Source organism: Mytilus trossulus, chromosome 12 (assembly GCF_036588685.1).
Source record: "Mytilus trossulus isolate FHL-02 chromosome 12, PNRI_Mtr1.1.1.hap1, whole genome shotgun sequence".
Lineage (NCBI taxonomy): Eukaryota > Metazoa > Mollusca > Bivalvia > Mytilida > Mytilidae > Mytilus > Mytilus trossulus.
This window is the reverse complement of record NC_086384.1, coordinates 14,583,257-14,611,090: the sequence shown is the minus strand read 5'-3', so window position 1 is coordinate 14,611,090 and position 27,834 is coordinate 14,583,257. Positions and strand designations below refer to the sequence as shown.

The following is a 27,834-nucleotide window of genomic DNA, read 5'->3' as shown; positions in this document are numbered from 1 at the left end:
ATCGTTTTTTTCCCTATTTTCTTCATGTAAATATCGATATTCCAAAGTTGTAGCCCTAAGTTGGAAACTGATCTTCGCAATATATTACTGTTGAATTGCATCGGATAATCAACATATTCAATATGTTTTAATAATAGTCATTTCCGAAAGAGAAACTTGTTTCCTGGTTTCAAACCAATAAAAGTACGCGTGAACCCTATTAAAACTTTTAAAACGGCCATGAAGGGGTGGTAAAATCTTTGGGAATAAAATACTTGTCTTGTTGAATTATGATTTGTGAGAATAGAGTCAATTAATATAAGTAAAGGCGAACGATCGAGTCAGTTATCACATGTCAACCCCTGCATCTTCAAAAAATTGAACAAATTGTAAACAAACATTTACTATATAAAGTACCAATCAAACGTGAGCGCCGTGGTGTAGTGGTTAGTGCATCGGACTACTAACACAAAAGGTTTCTGGTTCGATTCCCGTCTGGGATGAAAATTTCAGGGACTGAATTTTTGGCTCTCCCTTGGCACCATCTGCGATAATGGTCTTGAGTGAACGATGATAGTCCGTCGGAAGGGGACGAAAAATGGCTGACACGTGTAAAGAGAGAGAGCCATATCGCTTGCACGTTAAAGACACCCTTGTAGATTTCGAAAAAGAGCAGGCTAATGCAGCTACAAGGCAGCTCTCGCACTCTCAAAGTGGAAAGGGATTAATATAAGTTGCAAAACTTCTTTCCCATTCCAATACAAATAAATATGTAAAAATAATCAAACAATTTGCATGCAGTCAGTCTACTTTCAGCTCTGAAAAACCTGTTGTTTTCTTGTATTAAACGACAACATAATGTTTTTTGAGGTCATAGTAAGTGTTTTTTACTTTTTTCAATAATATTTACACTTTTTCGTTCATCATACTAATTAACCTCGGTTTCATTTCCGATGACATGTCAATTTTGTTTTCTATCACTTTTATAAAAAAATGAATGACATAATGTCAATAAAAAAATAATGAGCGATAAAAAAACAAATAAAGGAGCAGCAGTCACGGTTTTATTGAAATGTCATAGCAAAATATGTAAATCTGGTTAAATCTGTAATTTCAATGAGTTGCTTAACACGATATCAAACTGAGCAGGATGTACAATGTACGTTGATTTAAGGTGCGTTGTTTTCATCAACATAACTTAGAATTCAATTATCACAATGTCAATAAAACGTGTTCTTGCCATTAGAAAATTACATCCTAAAATCAAAAGTTTGAAATCTAATCAACTTGAAATGTCAAAATATTCCGTTAGACATTCCTTTTAGACCACAAAAAAAAAATCACTTGGACTGACAATCTATATCATGAAATATAAAGGAAGTTCCTCTGTCTAAGAAAGTATCGAGTGTGTGAAATGGTTGTTAATACACGGTCTTTTGTGATTGCTTGTTTATATATAAAAGAAAGATAGTTTATTAAAGATGGCCATCTTTTTTTTAAGCTATTGTAAAATGATGGCAACAAGAAAGCCTGACATTTAATTAAGCTTCAGCCCAGTATTTCACTATGTTAAAATTGAAATATGTTTTTGATTGATGCGTCTCTTTCTTTCATCAGTGTATTTTATCAGCTGGCAAGTACTTTTAAAATGCGATATTAGATAATAAAAATTAGTCTGAAAAATCTTAAAAATCAGTTATTTGTCTTATTTTACTTGTTCTATTTTTGACTATTTTTTTATTTTGTGATTTTTCTGGTATTTAACGGTAAATTTCTATGCGAATTGTTAAACGAATCAACCAATATTAACACTTTGTATGGTCATGAAATCAGTAAGAGCTTTTAATGTAAGGTCGCATTCTGTCAGTCCGCGTTTAACCGATTCTATTGTTCCTTTCGATGTTTGAATATTTATACAAGTGTCACATGGAACAATTGAATATGTTATCTTCTCAATGCACATGTGATTTTTTTTTGCAACATTGCTTGCTACCATTTTTGAAAGGTTCTGTTCTTTAATTGCAGATTTTCGCAACTTTTTGTTACACATGTTATATTTAGCACCACTAACAGAAATGAAATTTTTGAGATTATTATTTAATGCATCAAACAATTATTATGCAAAATACATATTTCTTTGATACAAATGTTTCTAATTAATTACAATGGGAATACAACTGATCATTAGAAGAATGTTCGTCTAATTACCTTCATCAGACAAACGTCAAGTAATGTGTTATACATAATAGCATAATTCTTACAGCTTTTGTTTATTATGTTATAAACTTATTATCAAACATAAAATCTAAGATGATCACAAGATCAAAACAAACAAAGCTTTTAAACAATAGTTAGGCATATACCAGTAGTACATTGTCATCAACGCATTTACAAGTTTCTCCTTTATGTACAAATACTGTTAACATTGGGTGAACAACAAAAAATTACGACTTAATGATACAGGCTGTTGTTTATTTCGGTTAATTGTAAACAGCAGGTAGCAACCATACGGTTATTTACCTTTAACTGGGCATGTGTTATATACAAAGCATATGACTATAGGGGAAGGTTAAGATCTAACAAAAAACATGTATTACACCACCGAAATATTGCAACTGTCCCAAGATAGGACCCTCAGGCCTTTGTTAGTCTTGTATGATTTTTAATTTTAGTTTCTTGTGTTTAAATCGGATTTTAGTATGACGTCCATTATTACTGAAATAGTATACATATCTGCTTAGGGTCAGTTCCTGGACGCCTCCGGCGCGGAAGCGGGACTTACTCTCTACATAGAACACCCATTGGTGGCCTTAGGCTGTTGTCTGCCCTTTGTTCGGGTTGTTGTCGCTTTGACACATTCCCCATTTCAATTTTCAATTTTAACTATACTTTTTTGTATGGTGAATCATAGTCATTAAATCTATATGACTTAATCTTTGGCTTTGGTATTGAGTTAATGCAATCTATTTTATTTCAAACGTGAGCGTTCCGCTCGAAATTCATTTCATAAATCTTTTATTTGTTTTAGTACAAAAATGTAAAATAACACGATAAAAACAATAATCTATAAATTTGAAGGATAATATGGAGTTTAACTGGAGTTGATTTCAGCCTACCATTTTTTTCTTAAAATATACTGTACGAAGTAAAAAAAAAATTTTTTTGTTATATAAAAGTTCGTTTCTGTGTGTTTTATATTTTAATTTATTTTGTGTTCCTATTGTATCGTAGTTCTCCTCTTATATTTGATGCGTTTTCCTCAGTGTTACTGTGTAACCCGGATTTGTTTATCTCAATCGATTTATGAATTTCGAACAGCGGTATGCTACTGTTGCCTTTATCTTTTCAAACATGATGTAGTTCGACGAACCTTGTGGGCTTACTTTTCTAAATCTCCTATAAAGTGCTAAATATTTTACGACAATAAAGGACATTATTAATTTACGTGACTTTTAGCATCATATATACATGTATGGTATATTATGATTGCAGATATGAAGGTTTTCCGTGGTCAACCTACGTTTAAATGAATTTCATATAAATGTTGTTGCTGTAATGTACTTCACTACACAATGTAGCAGATTGATAATATTTCATGTTGTCTAAGCTACATTTTCAGACGAATGTTTTGATTACCAATAACTATTATAAGTCTGACCAATCCAGATAGTATTCTTAATTATTGACATTACGTACGGTGACATATAGTTGTTAATGCCTGTGTCATTTTGGTCTCTTGTGGACAGTTGTCTCATTGGCAATCATACCACATCTTCTTTTTTTAATTAAACATTTAGCCAGAAACGAATTTTATCAAAAACACAATTGAACATTTTATTTCCTACAGTAGTTGTTTTTTTGGCAATGTAGATGAAACACTTTTGTTATTGTTTTTTTTATTACAAATATTTGCTACAAAGATTTATTTGCAAGGTTGTTCATAAAACCAATCTATACAAAAATAAAAATGTATAGACGTTTATTAATTAGAACAATTTATACAAGATTATCAAAGAACTTGTATAAACATAACTATGGGATATGATGTAATAAGCTAAATGTGTTTCTGTTGTTTTTCCTTATGGATGATGTCTCTCAATCGGTTTAAGTTTGTGACCTGAATTTGTTTTCTCTTAATCGATATATGATTGTTTAATACATTTGCCCTCATTCATTTTCCCAAAGTTAGTCGAACAGTATTAGTTGATTTGTTTATAATGTAAATGTCAGCTTCCAACAAACATTTACAAAATTCTCAAGTTAAAAAGGTTTAAACCCCTTTTCATACTTAAATCTAGTTTTTTCTTTTCAAAATAATCATTTAGGCCACATTCTAATAACATTTTATATTTGTATCGTAATTCTGTATTTCAGTTATTTTTTTTTTCCATATAGTTTTAGCGTGAACTAGCTGTTTAGAGCCGCTTATTGCTGCGCACAATCAAATGAATTCAAATGAATACAAAAGGCATTTATTTATGAAGCATTTGTATAAATAAATGGAAAAGGTAATGTAGCTACATTTTTGTATATGCAAATCTCGGAAATTCCTTTTAAACATCTCGTTGTCGCAAAGGTACAGAAAACAGCTTCAAAGTAAAACTTAATATTCAAATTTGTCTTAATAGAGCAATCTTGTTAAAACTTTGAACTTCATATCCAATCCTTTTTCCCTAACGACATTTTGTCAAGGTTTCTGCTAACATTCATAAGCTTCGTTGCATGGAATGACAAGTGACTTAATGAATAATTTTCATCAACAAAAGGTTTCTATGAATCAGATTGGTAAACTCAAGTATCTTTCTTTGTAGATTGCGTAATACTGTAGAGATAAAGAATACTTTCTAAAACACATGACAAGCATTATATTAACCTTGATTTTTATGACAAGCATTACATTAACCTTGATTTTTCTGAACTTACAAAATATGGCATAGATTTGATGAAATATTGGTTTATTTGTAATTTAGGATTTAACATTGAAAATGCTATAAACTACAAGAGAGAAAAAAATAGCAGTGCCTTCAAAATTGTTGGTATTTTACTGATTTCGATTCAAAGCATCTACAATCTACATGTTATTATTTAACTGTCATCAAAACATTCCAACATGGTGCATATACCAATAGCAGTTAATTTTGCAATAACGAAAACAGTAGTCTATCGCAATTCAAAAGTCCTAAAATGATTGACAGAGCCGAAATCGAGACAACTGCAATAATACTGTACGATTTAGATGGAACGAATGGGAAATGTCTGCTTAAAATTTTCCGCCATTACTTTGTTCAAACGAAAAATATCATTGTAAACAAAATACTGCTAGAAATGATGAATATCAGAATTAGTTCCACCAACAATTTAGCTGCGTGCTTCATTAATTAACTTAAAGTTCGATACAATAAAACAGAATATAATAGACACAGCAGTGATTAATAGAAATGTTTGCTCTATCTATGATAATACCAGGGGTGTATATCTATGTTTCTAATTGCTTAGCGATAACAATTTGAAGAAAAGCGTAACATTAATCAGATGAACGAGAACGTTATTTATCTACAGATACAGTTTAAAGAACAATTTTAACTTTCTATGTGTCTATATGTTTGTCATAAAAACATCTTCGGTCTCAATTTATCTTTCTAAGTTACCGGTGCATTGAATAGTTTGTTCATATATGTTTCACTGTTGTCAATTGGGTTAACCTAGTAGTATGGATAAGGTTGATTTTACCCGAAACAGTTAATTTTTTGTTATAATTCGTATACGCTTGCAGTAGATATACTGTGATTGTAATGGTTGACAATATATAGGTCTTCCTATCAGAATTTCCTCCAAAACAGTGAAATTTAAAAAAGAAGATGTGGTATGATTGTCATAACGCAACTCTCCACACAAGTCGAAATAACACAAAACTTAACAACTATAGGTAGCTGTATGGCCTTCAAAAATTAGCAAAGCCCATACCGCGTAGCCATAAAAGCCAGCGAAAGAACGAATGCATAATAATTCAAACAAGAAAACTAACGGCCAAATTTATTTAATTTTTTTTAACTAAAAACAAATATGTAACACATCAACAAGCGACAACCACTAAACAACAGGCTCATGACATGGGACAGACACATACATAGAAATGTTATATTCTACTGTTAGTAATACAATATTATTATTATAAAACTTATCATTGTACTCGCATTTTTTTAATGCAGTTTAATTTAATAATACATTTGGTTTCGATCAATATGATAGATATAAGAAGATGTGCTATGAACATTACCAAAAATGATATATTGTAGTTGAAATCATTGATTACAAATGTGTAAATCTGCAATCACATATAGATGAAGATTCTGATGAAACAGTGAAACATCAATACAGCAAAAACATTAATTATTTTCATTTATTTAATCTCGTAAGTGAACATAATGTTGTCAATTGCTAACCTTCTTGTTCATCATTTATGTGATTATCTCGGGGACTGAAATCCCTTTACATCAGGAGTTGTATAGAATATCTATCTCTGATATCAGACGGACTTTAACAATTTAGTTAAAAAGCTAAACAAAATAGTTTACCGTTTAAGTACGAATGATCATTATAAAAAAGTTAAATCACAAAAATACTTAATTCAAAATAGAAAGTCACCAATCAAATGGCAAAATCAAACAGTTCAAACGAATAGATAATCACTGCCATACTAATGGCTTGGTGCAGGCATTTTCCTTTGTAGAAAATGGTGGTTTGAACCTGGTTTCAAAGCTAGCTAAAAAACCTTTCCCTTGTATGACAATCTCATCAAATCCAATTATGTTGACACAATACGTTATAATTTCTTGTTATGGTGGACGGGGGGATACACTGGATGGATACATTTTTATCTATTGATATCTTTTTAAAATTCCGCTAATTAAACCTGGTATAAATCTAATTACTAGCCTTTTTTATAACCTTGTAGAACATCTTGGTCAACTAAATGAAAGACATTGATATATGCTTTAGATGGATATATCTGTGTCATTTCTAAATCCATTCTCCATGTTAACATCTTGAATTTATTTTTGTCTGGTATAAAAATACCTTTGCAAAGTTATGTAGACTATTCACGATAAGTGAGCATAACTCGTAACATTTATAATGGATAAAACAAGGAGGCATTATCACATGACTTCCTGTGTCGAGTTCTCTGTTCCTAGTTTTAGATTTAATGGTAGCCACCACGCCATAAGCTAGTCAGACACATGTTTTAAACGACGTAAACAAAAAAAGATATCCGGTACTGAATTGTTTCTGAGAAATAACAGATAATTCTGTACTTCGAAAAGTTCTAAACTAGATAAAGATGTAAAATGGGAAAACGAAAATAAAAAAAAAAAAAAAAAAAAATCATTTTACCTGGAACAAAAGATATATAGACGCTACAAAACAAAATCCCTTAAAGGCAAATTGGAGAGTTATCACCGCCAAACAACTTAAACTCCGTGAACGTTGATAAAAAATACAACGATTAAAAAACCGAGAAAGAAAAAGTTATTTTGCAAAAAAAATAAGAATAATTAAATATTCATTTCATAGCTTTCGTTTTTATTAAGGATTTTTAAACCATAACAACGTGTCCTACTTTTTCGAAACAGACTGTTTAGTTACATGTCTTATTTCCTATATTTATGTTCGTTGATATTGGAACATAAGACAGGTCAGAATGTTCCATTTTAAATGAAAAATTTCAGAATCGTTCCATGAAATCTAAATAAGAATCTAATTTTGGAAAATAATTATTAATGTTTAACAAGCTACTCTGACAGCTCATCTTATGAATTATTTGCATCAAATACAGTTCCCTTACTGTCTCTACGTCCGACGTATATCCCGTTAGTTACTCAGACATTGGGTTGCCCTGCGAATATGAGAGAAGTTTTGAATGGACATGATTTCAGAATGGATAATTTAAATCTTTTAGATACGATGTAATTTCCTCTACATTTGCGAACAGATATTTGTGACACTGACGTAAAGTATAATAAAAAATCTTCCACTGATCTATCATAGGATTACAGTGGGAAGTAAAAGTACAATATATCTAAGTTTGCTGAATGTACATTTATCTATAAGATGATAATTTGCTATAACATTAAATTGCCATTCACAGTCAACGTTTTCAATATTTAAATTATTATATACTCAGACAATTAGTTTCCTGGTATTATATACATCTGTTTGATTATATTTTAATATTGTATTAAATGGCCATTTATAAACACAATCCTTTTTCAATATTCAAATCATTATGCAGACAATTAGTTTTAAAGAATATGCATTTCAAATAAGTATTATAATATGAATTGTAAAAGAGTTGATGGGAAAATATATTGAATTGAAATCTGACGAGGAAAATACTTTTCCAATGTTTTCATTTGTATCATCACATTCCAAACTTGATTTCAAATTGACTTGAAGACTTGAAAACCCTTGATGGTGGTTTTATTTCGAAAGTTGATCAAAATATACAAATATGGCTTAGTTTCATTTGTACAAGGTCAAGTATGGTTTCATGTTGTATGGGTAGTTTTTGTTTTGATTGTAAAGTTACCTTACATTTGTTCATCATATTAAAAAAACGCAGAGAAGAGTTTGAAATGTATTTGTTAACTTTATTCCCTAAAGCAAGAGCTTGAATAATAAAAACTGTGGATCTCAAATTGTATTTAATTCCCATATTTAATCAAATTTAATTGTAGACTAAAGTAATTTTAATATTTCCCAATTGGCAAGACACACTCAAATATTGACTTCCTTCAATCGCAGGGGAACTAAACAGTTGGCATACTATTCAAGAAGTACATCAAATAAATATAAAACAAACAATGTATTAGTTTACTGTTAGTTTATGTAATAAGTTAAAGAAAAAAGATGATGAATAAACTAAATTATAAACCATCTTAGCACTGATTTGTGAAATGCATACATGATAGTCCCTCTTTCATTCTCAGTACATTCGTATATCTAGACATGTACCTAAATATTAGATAGCGTAGCGATTCACTCTCTGTACATTTGTATATCTGGACATGCACCTAAATATAAGTGAGCGTAGCGATTCACTCTCTTTACATTTGTATATCTAGCCATGAACCTAAAACTAGATAGCGTAGCGATTCACTATCTCTGTACATTAGTAAATCTAGCCATGAACCTAAATATTAGATAGCGTAGCGATTCACTCTCTCTGTACATTTGTATATCTAGACATGTACCTAAATATTAGATAGCGTAGCGATTCACTCTCTGTACATTTGTATATCTAGACATGAACCTAAATATTAGATAGCGTAGCGATTTACTCTCTGTACATTTGTATATCTAGACATGTACCTAAATATTAGATAGCGTAGCGATTTACTCTCTGTACATTTGTATATCTAGACATGTACCTAAATATTAGATAGCGTAGCGATTTACTCTCTGTACATTTGTATATCTAGACATGTACCTAAATATTAGATAGCGTAGCGATTCACTCTCTGTACATTTAATTGTATGTCTTTCAACTTTATTATGTTTTAAATGTTGATATTTACTTTTGTTGTTCTTATAACCGAATTTTAATGATAATAACACATAATTTTATCGATTTAATTCAATACTTATATTTTTATTAAATATGTCAATCTGTTTCAACATATAAACATGTTATTCAACGGTAGAACATACTAGATAGCTTCGTCAAAACTATTCCTTAGAGAAGTCGGTTGAGAATTATTTTGTCAATTGCCTTTTTATTGTGCATATTAGAGTAAGATCATAAGAATGTGTTAAAATGTCAATAGTTAGGTAGTATCGTTACGTGTTAGGCGACAGCAGAGAGATCCCGAGGGAACAGTTTGTTGCTCGCTATCAGAATAAAGTTCAGTTACTTATACACGACTACAACACTCGATAATCGATCGGTATGTGACCAATAGTAGAGTACGCCTTCCAATGCTGTTTTCAGTCACATAAAACCGTTATTTTCAAATAACTATGCTATAAAGAATACATCGTCCTATTTAAGTTGCTATACTATATGATAAAATTAGACATGAGATCGAGCTGTTACTCAAGGTAGGATAATTTTTAATTGATAATGCTAATGTAGTTAATAAATGAGACTGACTTTTAATTGATAATGCTTAATGTGTTTAATTAATAAGGACCGTACATGTATGTTATATTGTCATTGATTGACTCAGTGCTTTATGCAGGAGGTACTCTTCTTAATAATTTTTCATTTGTTTTACTCTATAGGTTTTTGTTTTAATCACATATTTGTATTCATTGCAATTATTAATATATTTTAAAAAAAATATATAAATAATGTTTTAGATTACAATGTCAAATGGGTGAATTTCATAATAAATAATTAACCAAAAGTTTTTTCTCAAGCTTACAATTAAAACATTTATAGATATGAGCTATAAAAAAAATAAAACGTAAATAATACATTGCATAATATAAAACTTGCAAAGATTGAGAAGAAAGTATTAAACTAATAGAAGGATTTTTTTTATGAAACTTACACCATTTAAAAAATTTAAGATTGAGAAGGTTAAACGAAAGATTTAAGAAGACGTTTGAACCGAAAATCGAATGAAAACGTCAGCAAAACATATTTTTTTTTCGATGCTAAAGTTAAATAACATTTAACTCATTAAGCCGAAACAAAATCAAAACGGAACAGGTTAAATGAGTAAAATAACAAATAATAAACAGATCATAAGTAAACTTTTGGGGATTTTTTTTATTACAAAATGAAATCAAAAGCGCATGGTATGAACATTTACATATTTATATCTTGCATTTTAGTTGCAACAAAATGATACAAAGTTTAGCTTTCCAGCATAACTATTCCTGTCTTTTGTAACATTTTCACGACTTGCCAAGAGTACTTTATCGGTATATGTTACTGTTGTCTTCATTTAATATGTTTATTTTAACGTTGTTTACATAGACACATAAGTACTTACTGGACGATCTTCTTCTTTTTTTTTTTTATCTCTTTGACACATTCATAGACCTTTATTGGGCTCGAACCTTTTTTTGAGGAATTATTATTCCATGTCATCAAAACACAGAAAAGTGTTTATTGCGTCAATTTATCATTTTCTTCTTTTCGGTTGATAAACGCTTACTTGCGATCGACGGTTGGATTTTTGTGATTTCGATCTAATTTGTTTTCTTCTACATGATAATTCCAAAGTTTATTTTAATAATGTTCTGTTTTTGTGATTTCGATCCAATTTGTTTTATTGTACATGCCAATTCCAAAGTTTATTTAATAATGTTCTGATCCTATTTTAATACTAATATTAAAATATCAATACCAATACTAATTATTCTGCTTTGTAAATGTTCATCGATACTTAAAGATTATTACTTTGTAAAATAATGTCTCTAATAGATCAACTTTGTATGAAATTCAAGATGGACAATATTAGCCAAAACATCCTTCAAGGACAAAACGATATAATAAATAAAACATTCTAGCCATCGTGATTTTATAAGTTTGCTTTACAAGAAAAAACTCAAAATTGAAAGTTAAAACTGGTGGACAGAATAGATGATTCTATGACCAGAGCTCCGTACGGATATTATATCGTAAAACATAAACACTTTTTATTCGGATTACACAGTATGCACGCGTTTTCTAAATTTTAGTTTAATGTGATCTCAAACGACTACAGACAATTTGTCATAAGGGCGATCGGCTACTCATGTACTTGAAATGGTTTTTTTTATTATGATTTCTATTGATCAGCGGTATACTACTTGTGCGATTATTCATATTGATCCTCAGTAATATATGCTCCTTTAAATAAACCCTTCTTATCTAGAAATACGTTTTGTTTAGGTATTTTTTTAATTAAATATTCGATATATTATTACGATTAGAACTCTGTCATTCTTCTGAGAGATGGTTTAATCTAAAAATGTGTCATGAACGCGGATAATTCACTCTGATTGACATCTTTTCAAACATTATATATGGATCTGCTGTTCGTCGTTTGAAGATTGAAACCTACCTGAACCTTTGTAATTACAAATGTATTGGACAAGTTCCGACAGGTCTCATTAAAGAAATTCTGTATTTTGTTTATGATCTGATCTTGCCATTTTATCTTCATAGAAAGATGAAAGTGTAAGCTCATTCATGGCATACAATAAAAGTAATTTGTTCAAGTTTCGTGTTTACAGCTATTTATGAAGAAAACGTCAATCTTTGAAAATGTATCATACATATAGAAGAGGGAGCCAAGATACCAAAGGGACGGTCAAACTCATAAATCTAATTTGAACTGACAGCGCCATGGCTAAAAATGAAAATTGTGTCTGTCCTAACGGCCATTTTACTCGTTGACTAGTTGGAAGGTGATGATAAATTGTGTCTGTCCTAACGGCCATTTTACTCGTTGACTAGTTTCAATGTGATGATAAATTGTGTCTGTCCTAACCGCTATTTTACTCGTTGACTTGTTTGAAGTTGATGATATATAGTGTCTGTCATATAATGATACATAATGCTTTAACTTACAATATGCTGAAAACAATTTCATTTCCAGAGAATTCATCTTCCAATAGAGATCAATATCTAAAGTAAACAGAATGGGAAGAACTTCTGTAAATATTATCTCTTCTCCTCTGGGCATTACAATAGGCCATTTATGTAAATAACCAAGATTTATTATCTGTTATGATATAAACACGTTATTTTGATATCAATCACATCACGTATTTGAAAGGAAGGATAGTGTTATCACCGGATAAAACTGAAAAGTTTATAATAGAACAACACGGATATATATATATTTCAAATTAGAAATTAGAATTGGACTATGCAACAGACTGCAAAAAAATGCACTACCCAACCACTTCAAAAAACAAATGTTAAAAAATAAAAACCATACTTTTAAGGTGGAAAGGTTTTCACATCTTGAATGAATGTGCTCAATGTTCAATTGTGTTTACCTCAGAATTTCTGCGTTTCAATGTATTAAGTCACAGAGATGCAAATATTATGGATTGTTTTAATCCATAAACATATATGGATGATCATTATCTTTAATCGAACAATAAATTTATAAACATTGAATCTTACTATTGACTATATCCTTACTGTTGCAGTCTACATTTTTGTAAACATCAAATGCAGTCATAGTTGTCTGTTTTAATACCCATGTAACTATTATAATATACCAGAACATAATATAGGTCATTATGACAATATAATTTGAATCATGCCTCAACCTTGAATTATACCTCAAATTTGTCTTATATCTTAACTCTGAATAACAATCTAACCTTGAAGCATACCTCAGCTTGTAACTATATCTGAACTTCGAATCATAATTCAACCTTGATTAATCATACCTGAACTTTGAAGTATATCTCAACTTTGAATCACAGCTCAACCTTCGATCATACCTCAACTTTGAATCACAGCTCAACCTTTGATCATACCTCACCTTTGAAATATATGTTAACTTTTAATCTTAAGTTTTATATGAATCATAAAACATATCTTTATCGTTAAGCATACACTAACCCTGGAATCATATTTAAACCAGGAATCATACTTAAACCTTGAATCATACGTAGTTATAAGATCCCGTCTATTACTTGAATCATACATTTTACTTGAATCATTCTTTTTAACTAAATAATTTTCTAACCTTGCATCATATCTTAAACTTGAATTACGCTTTAACCTTGACCTAACTGAAACAAAAACTCATCAACACTCAAAATCCCTCAGGTCTTTATATTTGCAAGTTACATAACTTACAATCCTGAAGAAAATTACCATCCTGACAATACTAAGCTGTCTATATCAAATTCCTAGACATATTATATGATAAGTGGATAATCTTAGATAGAAATGTTGTATTCCCATGGTATCTTCCTAAGATTTATACAGATAAAGTATTCCGCACTTTCTAATTTGAAAGGAATTATAGATTTCTGTTACAGAGAACTTTTCTGTTTTCTTACTCTTTTTTAAACATTATTGATCAATTTTTTTCTCAATAAAATTTGAAATGTTTCATGGTGAGTTCATCTGCAGGAAAGACGGTTGTCCGTGTGTATTGCTCAAGGTTTAGTTTGCAGTTTGACGTATTGTTTACTTGTATTTTGTACGTTATCTTTTAAATGAACTGTCAACTTTGTCATGATTTGTTGTTGTTGTTGAGGTTTTTTTTTTAAATTTTCAATTTTATTATAATCATTCGTCCGTGTCATTGAAGACTTTGTATGGTGCCGCAAAAGACTATCTTAATTTTTCAAGTGGAAGGAACGCTATATACAATTGATTATTAGGCCGTCTAGAATGGCTATGTTTATTTTACAGAACTACTGTATTCGATTAAGAATTCGGCTCCCTATGCTTTCAAATGACATATAATAGTAGACAATGATTTACGATTCTCCATTTTTCGACAGCGGATGACTTGATTAGATTGTCCAGCCTTTCTTCATAACCTTGTTCGGGTAACGACCCAAATACGGGAATTTTCAATCAAATCAGACGACCATCAATCACACAGTTGAGGACATTTCAATGTATACTTATCGCAAGTCTCATTCAATTATAATATTGTGAGAGGATTTAAATTGTTGAAAAGGAAGTTTCAACGAGTTTTATATGAAATTTGTTCTACGCATTTATAAAGTTAAACTTAACCGTATTTAGCCCTAATATTATCCAAGATACTTGTTAAAGAAAATAACGAATCTGATAAAAGTCTTGTGTTTCTTTTTAGGTATCATTTGAATGACATTGCTTTTTCAAAGATAATGTAAAATGAATAGATTAAAATTAAAATAAAACTCATTGTATATTATATATATCGACAAATTAAAAGTCATTGGTAGGACTACTATAAGTAGGTATTTCTTTTGTTTTTTTTACACGTACAATATAAATGAATAGGGCTCTCCACGGTTAGTTCGGCCATATTGGATAGGGGCAGATTTTTTGGTAAGAGGTAGAAATAATATGAAGTATGGGAAATCCTATGTGTGTTTCCAAGCAACAGCTCTGTTTTAATGATGTGTTCCAGTATTTTTCCCACCATTTTAACCTCCATTATGGAAATCTGCCCCCTATCCAATATGGCCGAACTAACCGTGAAGAGCCCTATTGCAATGATCGTATGGTCTAACTCTTACTTTGTGCCTGTTAAAAATACGTTCACTTACCTGGCAATGAATGTAAAAAAATCGAAAATAAACATTTTTGTGTTGTTAAGGTAATATTAAGCTTCTCAATTATCAAAATTGGTTTTAGTCAAACTGCTATATAACCAGTGTAATTTTTCTGACAAAACTATTGGTTCAAAATTTTCAAAATTTTTATATATTTGTTAAAGGGTCAAAGTAAATACTTTGACACAATTTTATGAAAATTAAACGAGCCAAATTAATTTTGGTGAAAGTGTTGGGTACCACCCTAATCAACCATTGGATTGTCAATAGTTAATACCATAATTATTAATATCAAATAAACAAATAATACCGACATTATTTATTTATCTTATAGACAAATTTTAACTTTTTGCGAACCTCTTTGAATAGTGGTATATTGTGGATTATTGTGAAAACTTAACCAACAGAAGGCAAAAGAAGGCATGAAGGTATTCAAACTCATAAGGCGAAAACAAACTATACAGCAGAAGCTGGCAACCAACTTGAAGAATTAATTTACTTCGTTGACCCGTGATTTTAATATGACTTCTGTACATAGTGGCCGGTTTGATTATTGCTATGAACTCTGTGTATTAGATAGGAATTCTGCTGGATTTTTATGTCGTATTTTCCAGTGTGACTCTATCTTTTGTGATTATATGTTACAATAAACTTAATGGATAAACACATAGATTCTAAGTTTCATGTTATTGTTACATCAAAGTTTTATTCATTAAATCTAAACATATTACGAGTTTTATAAACATATTTGTTCACGACTACAAATTAAAATGTATTATGTAAATATTCAAATAACATATTGGATACTAATAGATAAGTCGTTAAACCAATCATAATTTTAACAAGACATGGCGAGTGTTATTCCTTAATGAAAATGTTCATATCAGATACTACTTAACTGGTAATGTGTACATGTTTTCTGAGTTTAATTTATTGCATGCTTTGTCCTAGTTCGCTGAACCTTTCACTATCAAATAGACACTGAATTAACCGAAAAATTGTCACATTAATATCCAAGTGTGTAATTCTTTACGTTTTATGAAACAATAAAGTAAGATGATACTGATTTTTATAAATAATCGATAGTAATATCAATATACAACGTAATATCGCAATTTGAAATAATACGCATAAAAATATTATTGATTAATATCTGTCTCGGCTACGTCATCAAATCAGATGTGGAAGATATGAAAAACAATAGTGCAACACAATAACATGTTTATAGTGATGGTCAGTAGTTTTTGTTTGTTGATATGGTTCATAAGTGTTTCGCATGTCTTGTTTTTTTATATAGATTAGACAGTGGGTTTTACCGTTTGAATGGTTTTTCACTAGTCTTTTTGGGGCTCTTTATTGCATGATGTTTGGCGTGATCCAAGACTCCGTGCTGGAGACATTTGACCTATATAATGGTTTACTTTTACAAATTGGGACATGAATAGAGAGTTGTCTAAATGACACTTATTAAATATCATCTTGTATTAAATGAAGAATTATGTACTGTTATGTACTGTTTAAATTAATTCAAAAAATTTAATGCGCTAATGATATAATGCTTGAGATATTATTTCAAAAGAGTGGGAAGACATCAAAGTGATATTTCTACTCATAACTTGATAAAAAATAACTGCTAACGATAGCTAAATAACGTTAACTCATATCAACACATATACTAGAAAAAGAAAATGTCTTATTTTTCGCGTAGTTTCTTCATAACAGTACCTTTATTTATTTCACAAACAAAGGCGAAAGACTCCATAAAGAGCTAATGTACTTATTAAACTTGTGATTTTAAGGAGGACTTGTTTACATGGTAGTCTGTTTCATTTTTTCTTTAACTATGTGTACTAAGTACAGGGATGGTGCTTGATTTTCATGAGGTATGTTCAAGTGTGACTCCTCTTTAATTAATAATATGTATGGTTAAAACATTAATGGATTTACTGTTATTTCAAATTAAAAAAGATAAAATGTTTTCATTAAACTTAACATAATACATGTTCCATGAACACATTTGTTTGTGAGGTCAAATTATGATGAACTATCTTTAATATTCAAATTGAACATTTGTTACTAATAGATAAGTCACTAACACCAATCATAAATGATAAACATTATAAAATGAGTGTCTACTACTTAATGAAAATGTTCATATCAGATAATGCTTTATTGGTAATGTCTTCTTGTTTTCTGAGTTTTGTGTATTTGTCCACCTCCACTGTTTAGGACATGTTTGTCGTTCGTTGCACCTTTCAACCTGAACGAGATATTCAATTAACAGAAAATTTGTCATTTATATCCAAGTGTGTAATTATTTACATTTTATGACACAATAAAGTAGAATTATACTGATATTATAAATAATCGATTGTTTCTAACAACGTAATATCGCTATCTTGTTAAATAACGCATAAAATAATTTGTTGACAAATATCTGTCTCGACTACGTCATCAAATCAGATGTAGAAGATATGAAAACAATAGTGCACGTCGCACATTTACAAACTTTGAATGTAGGCAGTTTATTGGCGACGTCTCATAGCTTCAACAAAATTCATGTTAAAGTCATTGAATGACATATGGATAGTTATTGTTTCAATTTAATTCCAACAAAACAGTGCGATAATGATATTACTTATACATGTATCAACACTTTTACAAATAATTTAAAAAACAAAAGCAAATGTCTTATATTCTCTCGTAGTTTTCTGCATACATGTGACAGTACATTTATCGGGTTGCTGTTTCTTTGACATATTTCCCATTTCCATTATCAATTTTATTTATCTCTTTTATATAAATGGTGTAGGTAACTAAAGGACAACGACTATAATATAATAATTTCACCAATTCTTTTTTCAATGTAATTTTGCTTTCCTAGGGGAGAAACAGACTGAATGAACTCAGCCTATTTCGAAACAAGGTCATTGATGCGTCTTCAATATAATTCTTAATGAAAGCTGTCATTTGCAAACTTATAGAAGCCGTTATCTTCTAATTTCTTCCTTTATTTAATGAAAGGAGTGTGTTCATTACCATTCGATAATATACTGACCTAAATATTTTTTTTTTATACTAAATATAAGATAGAAACGAACGTGAAGATTTAGGAGAGACATTTATAGTAGACACATAACTGAAGTATATACAACATAAAGTCTTCAGGTCATAGATAGTATCTAAAATATAACACGATCTTTATTGTTTTCATTTGAACATGTATAATTAATGTAAATATACAAATTGTTTTACAAGATAGTTTTGTGATATATAAATATGACATGTAAACTAGCAAGGTAAGAAATGAATGATTAAGAAAAGTTTCTCAATCTTGATAAATTAAATGCCATTGTACTGGCCGAATATGTAATCTTCATTTAAATCCAAGAACTGGTAACATATTGTCATCTTGCACACTTTCAGCCAAATGTACTTTGTTGGTAAATACTTTCTGGCCATCCGAAAATTTTACATTCTGTCTGATAGGCCAAACATGACAAAAATCTAGTACAGAAAACTTGATGTTCTTGGAATAGTTAATAACCCATCTTACTATATTTTGATATCAAAAATATATATCAGTAGGATTACGCTACTATATCAGTGGTTAAACCGTGTAAGTAGGAAAGAATTAAGAACTTCGCCATTATGTTATCTAATGTACATTATGATAATCTTTTCATCAATATTAAACAGTGTGACTGTTTGGATCTTAGAAAAACTACTATTATGGTATAGATTTATTTTGGTTTTTTTTATTCTGTTACGCGAGGTGTGCATTTTTTGAACTCAACTCTACTGTTTGCGTTCCAGAGTATAACGGCTAAATATTAGACACTAGTCTTTACATAAAACTATCTCATTTGTGTGTCTGTCTATAGTCAACAACATCGTCAATAAATGTCTTCTTTTATAGAAATGCTTTGATGCAACTGTCATAAAAGTGAGAGGTTTAACGCTATAAAACTAGGTTCAATCCACCATTTTCTACATTTGGAAATGTCTGTACAAGGTCAGGAATATGATAGTTGTTGTCCGTTCGTTTGATGTGTTTTATCATTTGATTTTGCCATTTGATCTGGGACTTTAAGTTTTAAATTTTCCTTGAAGTTAAGTATTTTTGTGATTTTTACTTTATGAGTTCTTATTAATTTATCTACAATTTGTATATACCTGAAGCTATTGAGAGACTGATTTAAGGTTTGGTCATCATAGCAATATATCGAAGAATGGTTTAAAATTATCTATTAGTATTTTATCGCGCTGGTCTGCTAACTCATTGATATCATTTGTTCCATATTGATTTTCACTTGAAAATCTTAAAATCAACTTTGACAGTTGTAATCCATTCGTTTGATATGTTTAGACTTTCGATTTTGCCTTTTGATTTTTGATTTTCCTTTTTGAATTTATCTCGGAGTTTAGTATTTTTGTGTTTTTACTTTTAGTAAACTCGTGTGATTTTATTTATATAAACAAACTCTAATATTCCGGTATTTACGAGGTGTTTAAAAGACTTTGATCCTCATCCTGGGGCGTCTTTGACATTTACAATTACTATTAAATCACATTTAACTACATGTATGTTTTATACAATAACTCTGGTTTTACTACTTGTTTATAACCTTTATTTGAAGATTGTGAACAATATATTCGTAAATATTTAGTGTACTAGTTTATTGTTCAACTCATATTTCCCTTTAAAACTAACAGTGAATCCGCTATTCTCCTACGCAGCGGAATCGGACGAGTTGGGACGAATGAAACGATATGTCACGGAACAGTCTTTAACAAATAGTAAAACCCTTACAGCGTATTACAGCGAACATGGTGAACAAAACAAATAAACAAAAAACAACGGCCTGAAAGTTATTACTGTAAACATTCCATGATGAATATCTGCTAACTAATCAATCAAAAACATCTCTGCAAAGCTAATCAATCTTGAATGTTAAAGCAAACCTGTAACACTTTCTTATTATCGAAGACTGAATCTCATTCGGACGACAAATCGTAAGGAGACGTTTTGTTTAAAAAATACTGCACAGGAACTTAATCATGGCCTTTGCTGTACAAAAATAAGACGTCTCAATAAATGGAGGTTTTTTTATCATAATGTATGAGAGTTTAGTTGTAGAATTTAGTGAAGAACAAAAAAAATTATGTATTTAAAAATGTTCTACTTTTTTATTTTGCAGGTTTTCCTCCGCCAATACCTATTGTGGTATGGCGGCCAATCAGAGCGTGACAGGCGACCATTTATTCACGTTTGCCAAATCGTACGCTTCATATCATGGTTACATTAGCATATGTGTTTGTGTATTTGGGATAATTACCAACATTTTCAATATCATTGTACTTACTAGACGACACATGAGTACTCCGGTTAATATCATTCTCTCATGGCTTGCTGTGTCGGATATTATCACCATGATGTCATACGTACCATTTTCCATGCATTTCTATTGTATGTACCCGGATGTGAATAAAACACCTGATAAAAACAGTAAATCTTGGATGACTTACATGACCTTTCATATCAACCTAGCCGCTACAACTCATACAGTCTCAATATGGCTCTGTGTCTTACTAGCCATTGTCCGCTTTGTCCACATTCGATCACCTACAAAAGCATTTGCAACGAGGCGTCGGCGCATGACGCAATCAAAAGTTTTAATTTTACTCATCTACGTTTGGTCAGCAATAAGTCTCATTCCAAATTATATGAGTAATGAACTTCAAGAAAACTTGAATCCGGAATCCAACGAGACAACTTATGTGTTACGAGATTTGAGACTTGGAAAAAATGACACTGATGCTCTTGTTCTTGTAAATGTTTGGATGTATGCCGTTACAGCGAAGTTAGTGCCATGTTTACTTATGTCTATTTTTGGATCATTATTAATATACAATATTCATGTTAAAATACGACATCGAAGGAAAGTACTTAAAATTTCCGGTGCAAACAGTATGAGACTGACCGAGCATTCTAGAACGACAAAAATGTTAGTATCTGTGATTCTATTGTTTTTAGTAACTGAGCTTCCGCAGGGAGTTCTTATTGTTTGTAGTGCGACCGTCAAAGACTTTTTTGATACCGTTTATTTACCATTGGGTGACGTGATGGACATTGTGGCTTTAATAAATAATGCCGTCAATTTTATATTGTACTGTACTATGAGTACAAAATTCCGTGAAACATTTGTACATTTGTTTTGTGCGTGTCATTTTCCACATTCAAATGAAAGTATTGGATATACTTTAACTGATCGCTTAGCAAAACTCGATTCACATAGCAATAACAATGAACACCAAAACCATATTAATCACGTTGTTTGAAAATCAACAGATAAAAATACCCAAGAGAAGCAATGCCATTAGCATTCATAATTGAATTTAACCAATCGGAACTGTTCTTAACGCAGTGTGATTACCCGAAGGGAGAGTCGTTAAATGTCACTCGCCAATCAGCATTGCTCTAACAAAACACTTGGGACAAACGTGAAAACAGTTAATCAATTAATCAGCATTAGAATACGCTTGACATTGAACTGGTTATTCAATAAATGAAAGTATGTTACAGAAACCAGGTGGTATGAGTGCCTACTGAAGAATAATGCCAATGATTGTTTGTAGTATTTGGTCAAGGCCTTAAATGTCCAGAGTACTGTCTCAGCTTTATTTCCAAATCATTTGTTATTTATATATTGTATTTGTTTAATGTTAAATAATTTTATGTAGATTTTTTAAACAAAAGTTATTAAACACCTTTTAAATCCCACCGAATGTCCCATTTTTTTGCATATAGTGCAATTAAATATCCATTTGATAACCCAAAAATGCATACAGTACGATTAAATATCAATTTGATAATTCGAAAACATCTCTGACATCTTGGATCAATGGATAAACAAAAAACTACCAACTTCTCAATATGGAAATGATAACAGCGGGAATTTCATTTATCATGAAGGGAGCAAGGCCTTATGTACCGCCAACGTCAATATTGTCTCCTGCTAATGTCCCATATGTATTTGATTATTCTTTTTCCTCTGGATGCTTTAACAAACTCATATGAAACAACGAATATGTCATTACATGTCATTAACATATGCATAGTTTTTTCTTTCGGAGATGAGATTGAAAATTCGTTTAAGACAACTTGTTTAGAAAAAAGTGAAATCATAAAAATACTGAACTCAGAGGAAAATCAATTTGGAAAGTCCATAATCAAATGGCAAAATCAAAAACCAAAACGCATCAAAAACGAATACACAAGAACTGTCATATTCCTGACTTGGTACAGGCATTTTCAAATGTAGAAAATGGTGGATTAAACCTGGTTCTATATATAGCGCTAACCATCTCACTTTAATAACAGTCTCATCAAATTCCGCTACATTTAAATGATGCGTTAGATAAACAGTCACAATTAATAAAAAAAGTCCAAATATGGGTACATCAGTCATTATCGTATAACAATGTTAAAAGTTAGTGCAGTTATAAATATAAACATAGTATGTAGACGACATAGAAAGGATACAGTGTATTAAATCATGACACAAAAAATGTCATTTATATCAATATGAACACATGATATAGTCAAACACAACGGAACAACACTGTTACAGTAGTTATCTATCTCAAAGTAATAGTGAGGCGCTAAACGTAAAGCAAAACACCATCTCGTAAAGATATGACTTTCTTACAAAGTGAGAGATTTAGCGCTATAAAACCAGGTTTAATCCACCATTTTCTACATTTGAAAATGACTTTACCAAGTCAGGAATATGACAGTTGTTGTCCATTCGTTTTTTATGTGTTTTGTAATTTGAATTTTGACATGTTTAGGGAATTTCCGATTTGATTTCCCTCTGAGTTTAGAATTTTTGTGATCTTATTTTTTTTCTCATACCAACAGTTTGAGCCTAATTGGTATCATGATATCGAACACGCCATCATCTGATTTGTTATGAGATCCCGTATATCGTCAAGTTATCGTAATTCCAATGGGGTCTAACTGTGCACCACTTATTGCGAAACTGTTTCTGTATTTTTATGAGTTGCAATATATGATTCAAATTCGCATAGACCCATCAAAAGAAAGAAAGATATTTATCCTGTTGAATTATAATTTAATAAAGCTTCTACTTTAAATAAACACTGCCCTTTCTTCATTATAAATATATGAATCATTAACGGGAAACTAAATATCAACATTTATTATATTAGATGATTTCTTATTTCCTTTCGTTAGTTATCCATTCTTATTGCGTTTATATATCTCAACTTGTAAGTTTTGCTCGTATATGTAACAACGTTAACGTATAAGATTTTATTGAGAAAAAAATTTTGTATTACTAAAAGAATTGTAACACCAGGGTTTTCGATATCAGAAACTTAATAAAACATATACTAAATTTTATAATCGGTACAAGGACATCATTCGTAAATATATTTCAACATTCAGACATCTTATACGTTCTGGTATTTCACATGCAATTTTTTATGATGATATTCTTTACAAAGCACAAAAGTGTCGGCATTCACCTCAAAAGCTAACAAAACTATCGTTTTCTTAGGAAGTTTACAGCGATCTCTTTCTAATCACTCTTCATTAAATCAAATCAATTAAACTGACAGTATCCAGATTTTTGACGTCTTGATTCAAAGCATATTTTAATGTTTGGATGACATATGACATATTTTTTACCAAACCAACAGAACTTCAATGGAGAACAAAAGTGCTAATCTTATTGCCAACTTGTTGTTTTATTCAGTTAAGGTTTAATGTCATACGGGAGCTTCTTAGGAAATATTGAAAGAAGTTAGCTTGATCTTTTATTTAGGCTTTCCGCGCAATAGATGGTGTCATGTCGCTTAATTATTCAAAGTTAGGCGACTTAATTGAGTGCATCGACTTTGAAATAGAGGCTGCAAAAGAAAAAAAATATCTGCCTTATATCTTGACGTGCATCTCAAGCTGACAATGATAATCGGTTGAAAACAAACCGTTACTTAATAATAATGATTATTTTAGTTTCACAATTTTTAACTGTCCATTTAGACAATACAATACAATAAAATAATAATTTATTAGGTCTCATTATCAATAATACAGTATACACATTTCACATTATACAAAGAAACATTTCAGACTCCTCCTGTATGTAGTAGTTATCTTCCAGCTGATACGATATCCAGGGCTTGCAAATCTCATTATGATTCCTTTGATAGAGAGTTGCTGCCAACAAAATTTCAATTGGTTAAGATGAACGCGTCTCTTCGAAAATTTGTTGCTTGCTGTCACGATTTTTAATCGAAAGTGACCTACGGAAATTTGCCTCTCGTTTTTACTTCCATTAAGCTCATTACAATTGCCATAAATGCAGCAGTATCGGCTTGTCCTTTCAAACCATGCATCTGGAATCACACATTTTTAGTTGTTCATGTTACTTAGCTTAATGTTTATATGCTGCGTTTTGAATACTGTTGTTTATACTAGTATAACAAAGAAGATGTGGTATATGATTCTTGATGACACAACTTTCAACAAAAGACCGAATGACACAGAATGTCTATAGGTCACTGTATGGCAAGAAGTGAAACCAATATTGCATAGTCAATTAGAAAAGGCCTAGAAATGACAAATATAAAACCATTTGAACAAATTTGTCTTTGCTACTACTATGTATAGATTGCCTAAGCATTATCTGGTACAGTTGTTTGGACTTTTTTTGTGTTTAATGCTTTCGAAGATCGTGATGTCGAGTACCTTTAATGATTTTTTTGTTAAAATGCAAATGAGTATTGTGTACTCTTTATGATAAGTAAACAACCCCAAAATAAACAAGACAGACTTGGAATGCAAATATTTATTCAAAACAAATATAAATATTATTCCGAAAGCACGAAAACAGCCACATTTCTTGCCTTCGATTAGCTATTCAAACATGGGGTTATGGAAATTAAATGTCTAAATATCTACGAACTATATGCAGAATGTTGTAGTTCAATGCATTTCATGTGCAGGTAATACTAGCAACACGACGGGTGCAACATACGGAGCGTGATCTTCTTATTCTTTTGGAAGACCTTATATCATCCCGAGATTTTGGTGGGGTTGGTGTTGCTTGTTTTCATTTTCTCTGTTGTGTTTTGTGTACTTTTGTATGTTTGTTTCGTTTTTCTCTTTTAACCTTGGTTTGAATGTCCCTCTGTATCTTACGCCCCTCATTTATTTAAAACTCACTACATTAACTGCTTGATAAACGAATTAAGTATGACAATTCACTTGCAAACGCAACGTATGCCCTCACGACATTCTGGATAATCATAAGTCTGTTCTAGGTTCCTTTGGAATTTCAACCAAAGATGAAGAACTGGATCTTCGATCCCTGTATTGGATACCTAAACTACACAAGTGTCATTACAAACAACTGTATATTACTGGGTCTTTCGTGCTCCACGAAACCTCTTTATAACTTATTAACATCTTTTTAATCAGCAGTCGACGGGCTTCAAAGTTATTGTGAATCTGCATATTCTAGAGGTGGCGTGAATCAGGTGTGGATACTTAAAAATTCTAAAGATCTTTTAGAGTACATACGATCTAACTCTCTTTCATCTTGCAGTAGTATTAAAACATTTGACTTTTCTACACTTTACATATACTTTAAGTATTCCTCATTTCAATCTAAAAGACAAAATGAAACAGTTGATATTCCCTTGGTTCATAAAAAAGAAATGACCAACGATGATACAAATATCTTTGTCTTGGGGAGGAATATTCTACTTCCTATTCTCTGAAACTGACAATATCAAGATTTCTTGATCGATAACGTATTTGTTGTGTTCGGAGGACGTGGGAACCAATTGTGCCCCTCTTCCTTGCCAAATTATGATTAGGCTGATTTCATACTGGAACTTCTTAAGAAGAAGGATAAGAAGTGAGAGATATCCTCTAACTCTACTTTCTGCTATAAAGATGATGTTCTTTCACTAGATTATTTAAAACTTGGTGACTATGTTGAACGCATCTATCCCATCGAACTAGCTAGATATAAAGAATACAACAGATACAGTTAAGTCGGGGTCATATCTTGACTTACATCTGACAATGAGGGTCGGTGGAAAATAAAACTTTACAATAAAAGAGATGATTTCAGCTTCCCAATTGTGCTACTTTGCTAAATAGCAACATTCCAGCAGCAACTGCATACGGGGAATATATCTCCCAATTGATACGATATTCCCGTGCTTGCATTTCCTATCATGATTTTCTTGATAGAGGATTGCTGCTCACAAGGAAGCTATTAAAACAAGAGTTCAAAACGATGACGTGGAAATCATTCCTTCGTAAATCATACGGACGTCGTCACGAGTAGGTTGACCGTTCTGGAATAACCGTTTCACAAATAATATCGGATGTGTTTCTTACGCCGTAACTACTTTCCCCTTTCCTTTCATGAATGTAACCTACCGATTAAGACTATTTACCGGAATTGTTATAAGATGAGCAACACGACAGGTGCCATATGTGGAGCAGCTTCTGCTTACCCTTCTGGAGCACCTCATATCTGCCCTAGTTTTTGGTGGGGTTCGTGTTGCTATTCTTTAGTTTTCTATGTTGTGTCATGTGAACTATGGTTTGTCTGTTTTTCTAATTCATTTTAAGCCATGGCGTTGTCTGTTTGTTTTCGATTTATAAATTTGGCTGTCCTTCTGGTATCTTTTGTCCTTTTTATAGGAATAACAAATTGTGGTAGGGTTGCCAATGACGTACCTAAATGTAAATGAAGTTGATATGCACAATTTAGTTCAAATAGGTCATTATATAACATTTTATTAACCCTGGTACTTTTGATAACTAATTATTATAAATATGATACCAATTACATCGACCGTTTTCTTGTCATATGCATAATACACAACAAGTTTTAAATTTAATATTTAAAAACATAAATGTGGTAGTTATCTTAATAGAGCAAACATAACCAACTATATTTTTTTCTTGAGGGAACTACGAACCTTTTGCAATGTTAAATAAAATATAAGGTAAACTGCATCATGTTAATGTGAATCATTGTGTGAAATATGTTGCCCTTGGTTAACATGTATCAACACGAATTTACAACCTAAAAGTTCGATAGACAGTAACTGAAAATTAGCTATGGTTAAAAATATGATATACAAAGCTATTAAACTGAATAAATACAATCAGACACCTTGAATTATAACTTCGTTATGGCAAATATAATGTACAACTCACAAATCACCTGCAAGTATAAGTATAAATTTATAAGGATTTTTTTGGTTTTAGTTTTATAGTTTTGTCATTACATCTTATAATAAAGATTTTTCATATTTTTCAATCCGACACATGTTTTATTTATTTGGTAAGTTTAAATTGAGTTAAGGTAGATCACCAGTATATATTTTTTGAGACAGAATTTTTTTACAATTTGACAAAATGAATTTTTCACTATGCTCTTTTCAAAAATTTAATAAAAAGTATGGGTCACCGTGCTATTTTTCAAGCTATGAGTCGTTGAAAATTGCCAAAATTTTGTACTAAAAGAGTTATCTCCCCTTAAATGGCATATTTGAAAAAAA

At 30.9% G+C, this 27,834-nt stretch overlaps 1 protein-coding gene across 7 annotated transcripts in view; it reads left to right on the top strand.

Annotated features, from left to right (window-relative positions):
* LOC134693004 (G-protein coupled receptor dmsr-1-like) overlaps window positions 1-22,018 on the top strand; it is a 106,385-nt gene extending 84,367 nt beyond the window's left edge. For 4 of the 7 annotated variants that reach the window (XM_063553673.1, XM_063553675.1, XM_063553676.1 and 1 more), the window contains exon 2: window positions 20,418-22,018. In XM_063553673.1, the coding sequence (XP_063409743.1) occupies window positions 20,418-21,558 (1,141 nt within the window). In that variant the 3' untranslated portion in view covers window positions 21,559-22,018. Of the gene's footprint in view, window positions 1-10,002; window positions 10,078-20,417 lie in introns of those variants that run through there. The other 3 variants (XM_063553679.1, XM_063553678.1, XM_063553677.1) reach the window with 2 other exon arrangements.
* The last annotated feature ends 5,816 nt before the right edge of the window (window positions 22,019-27,834 follow it).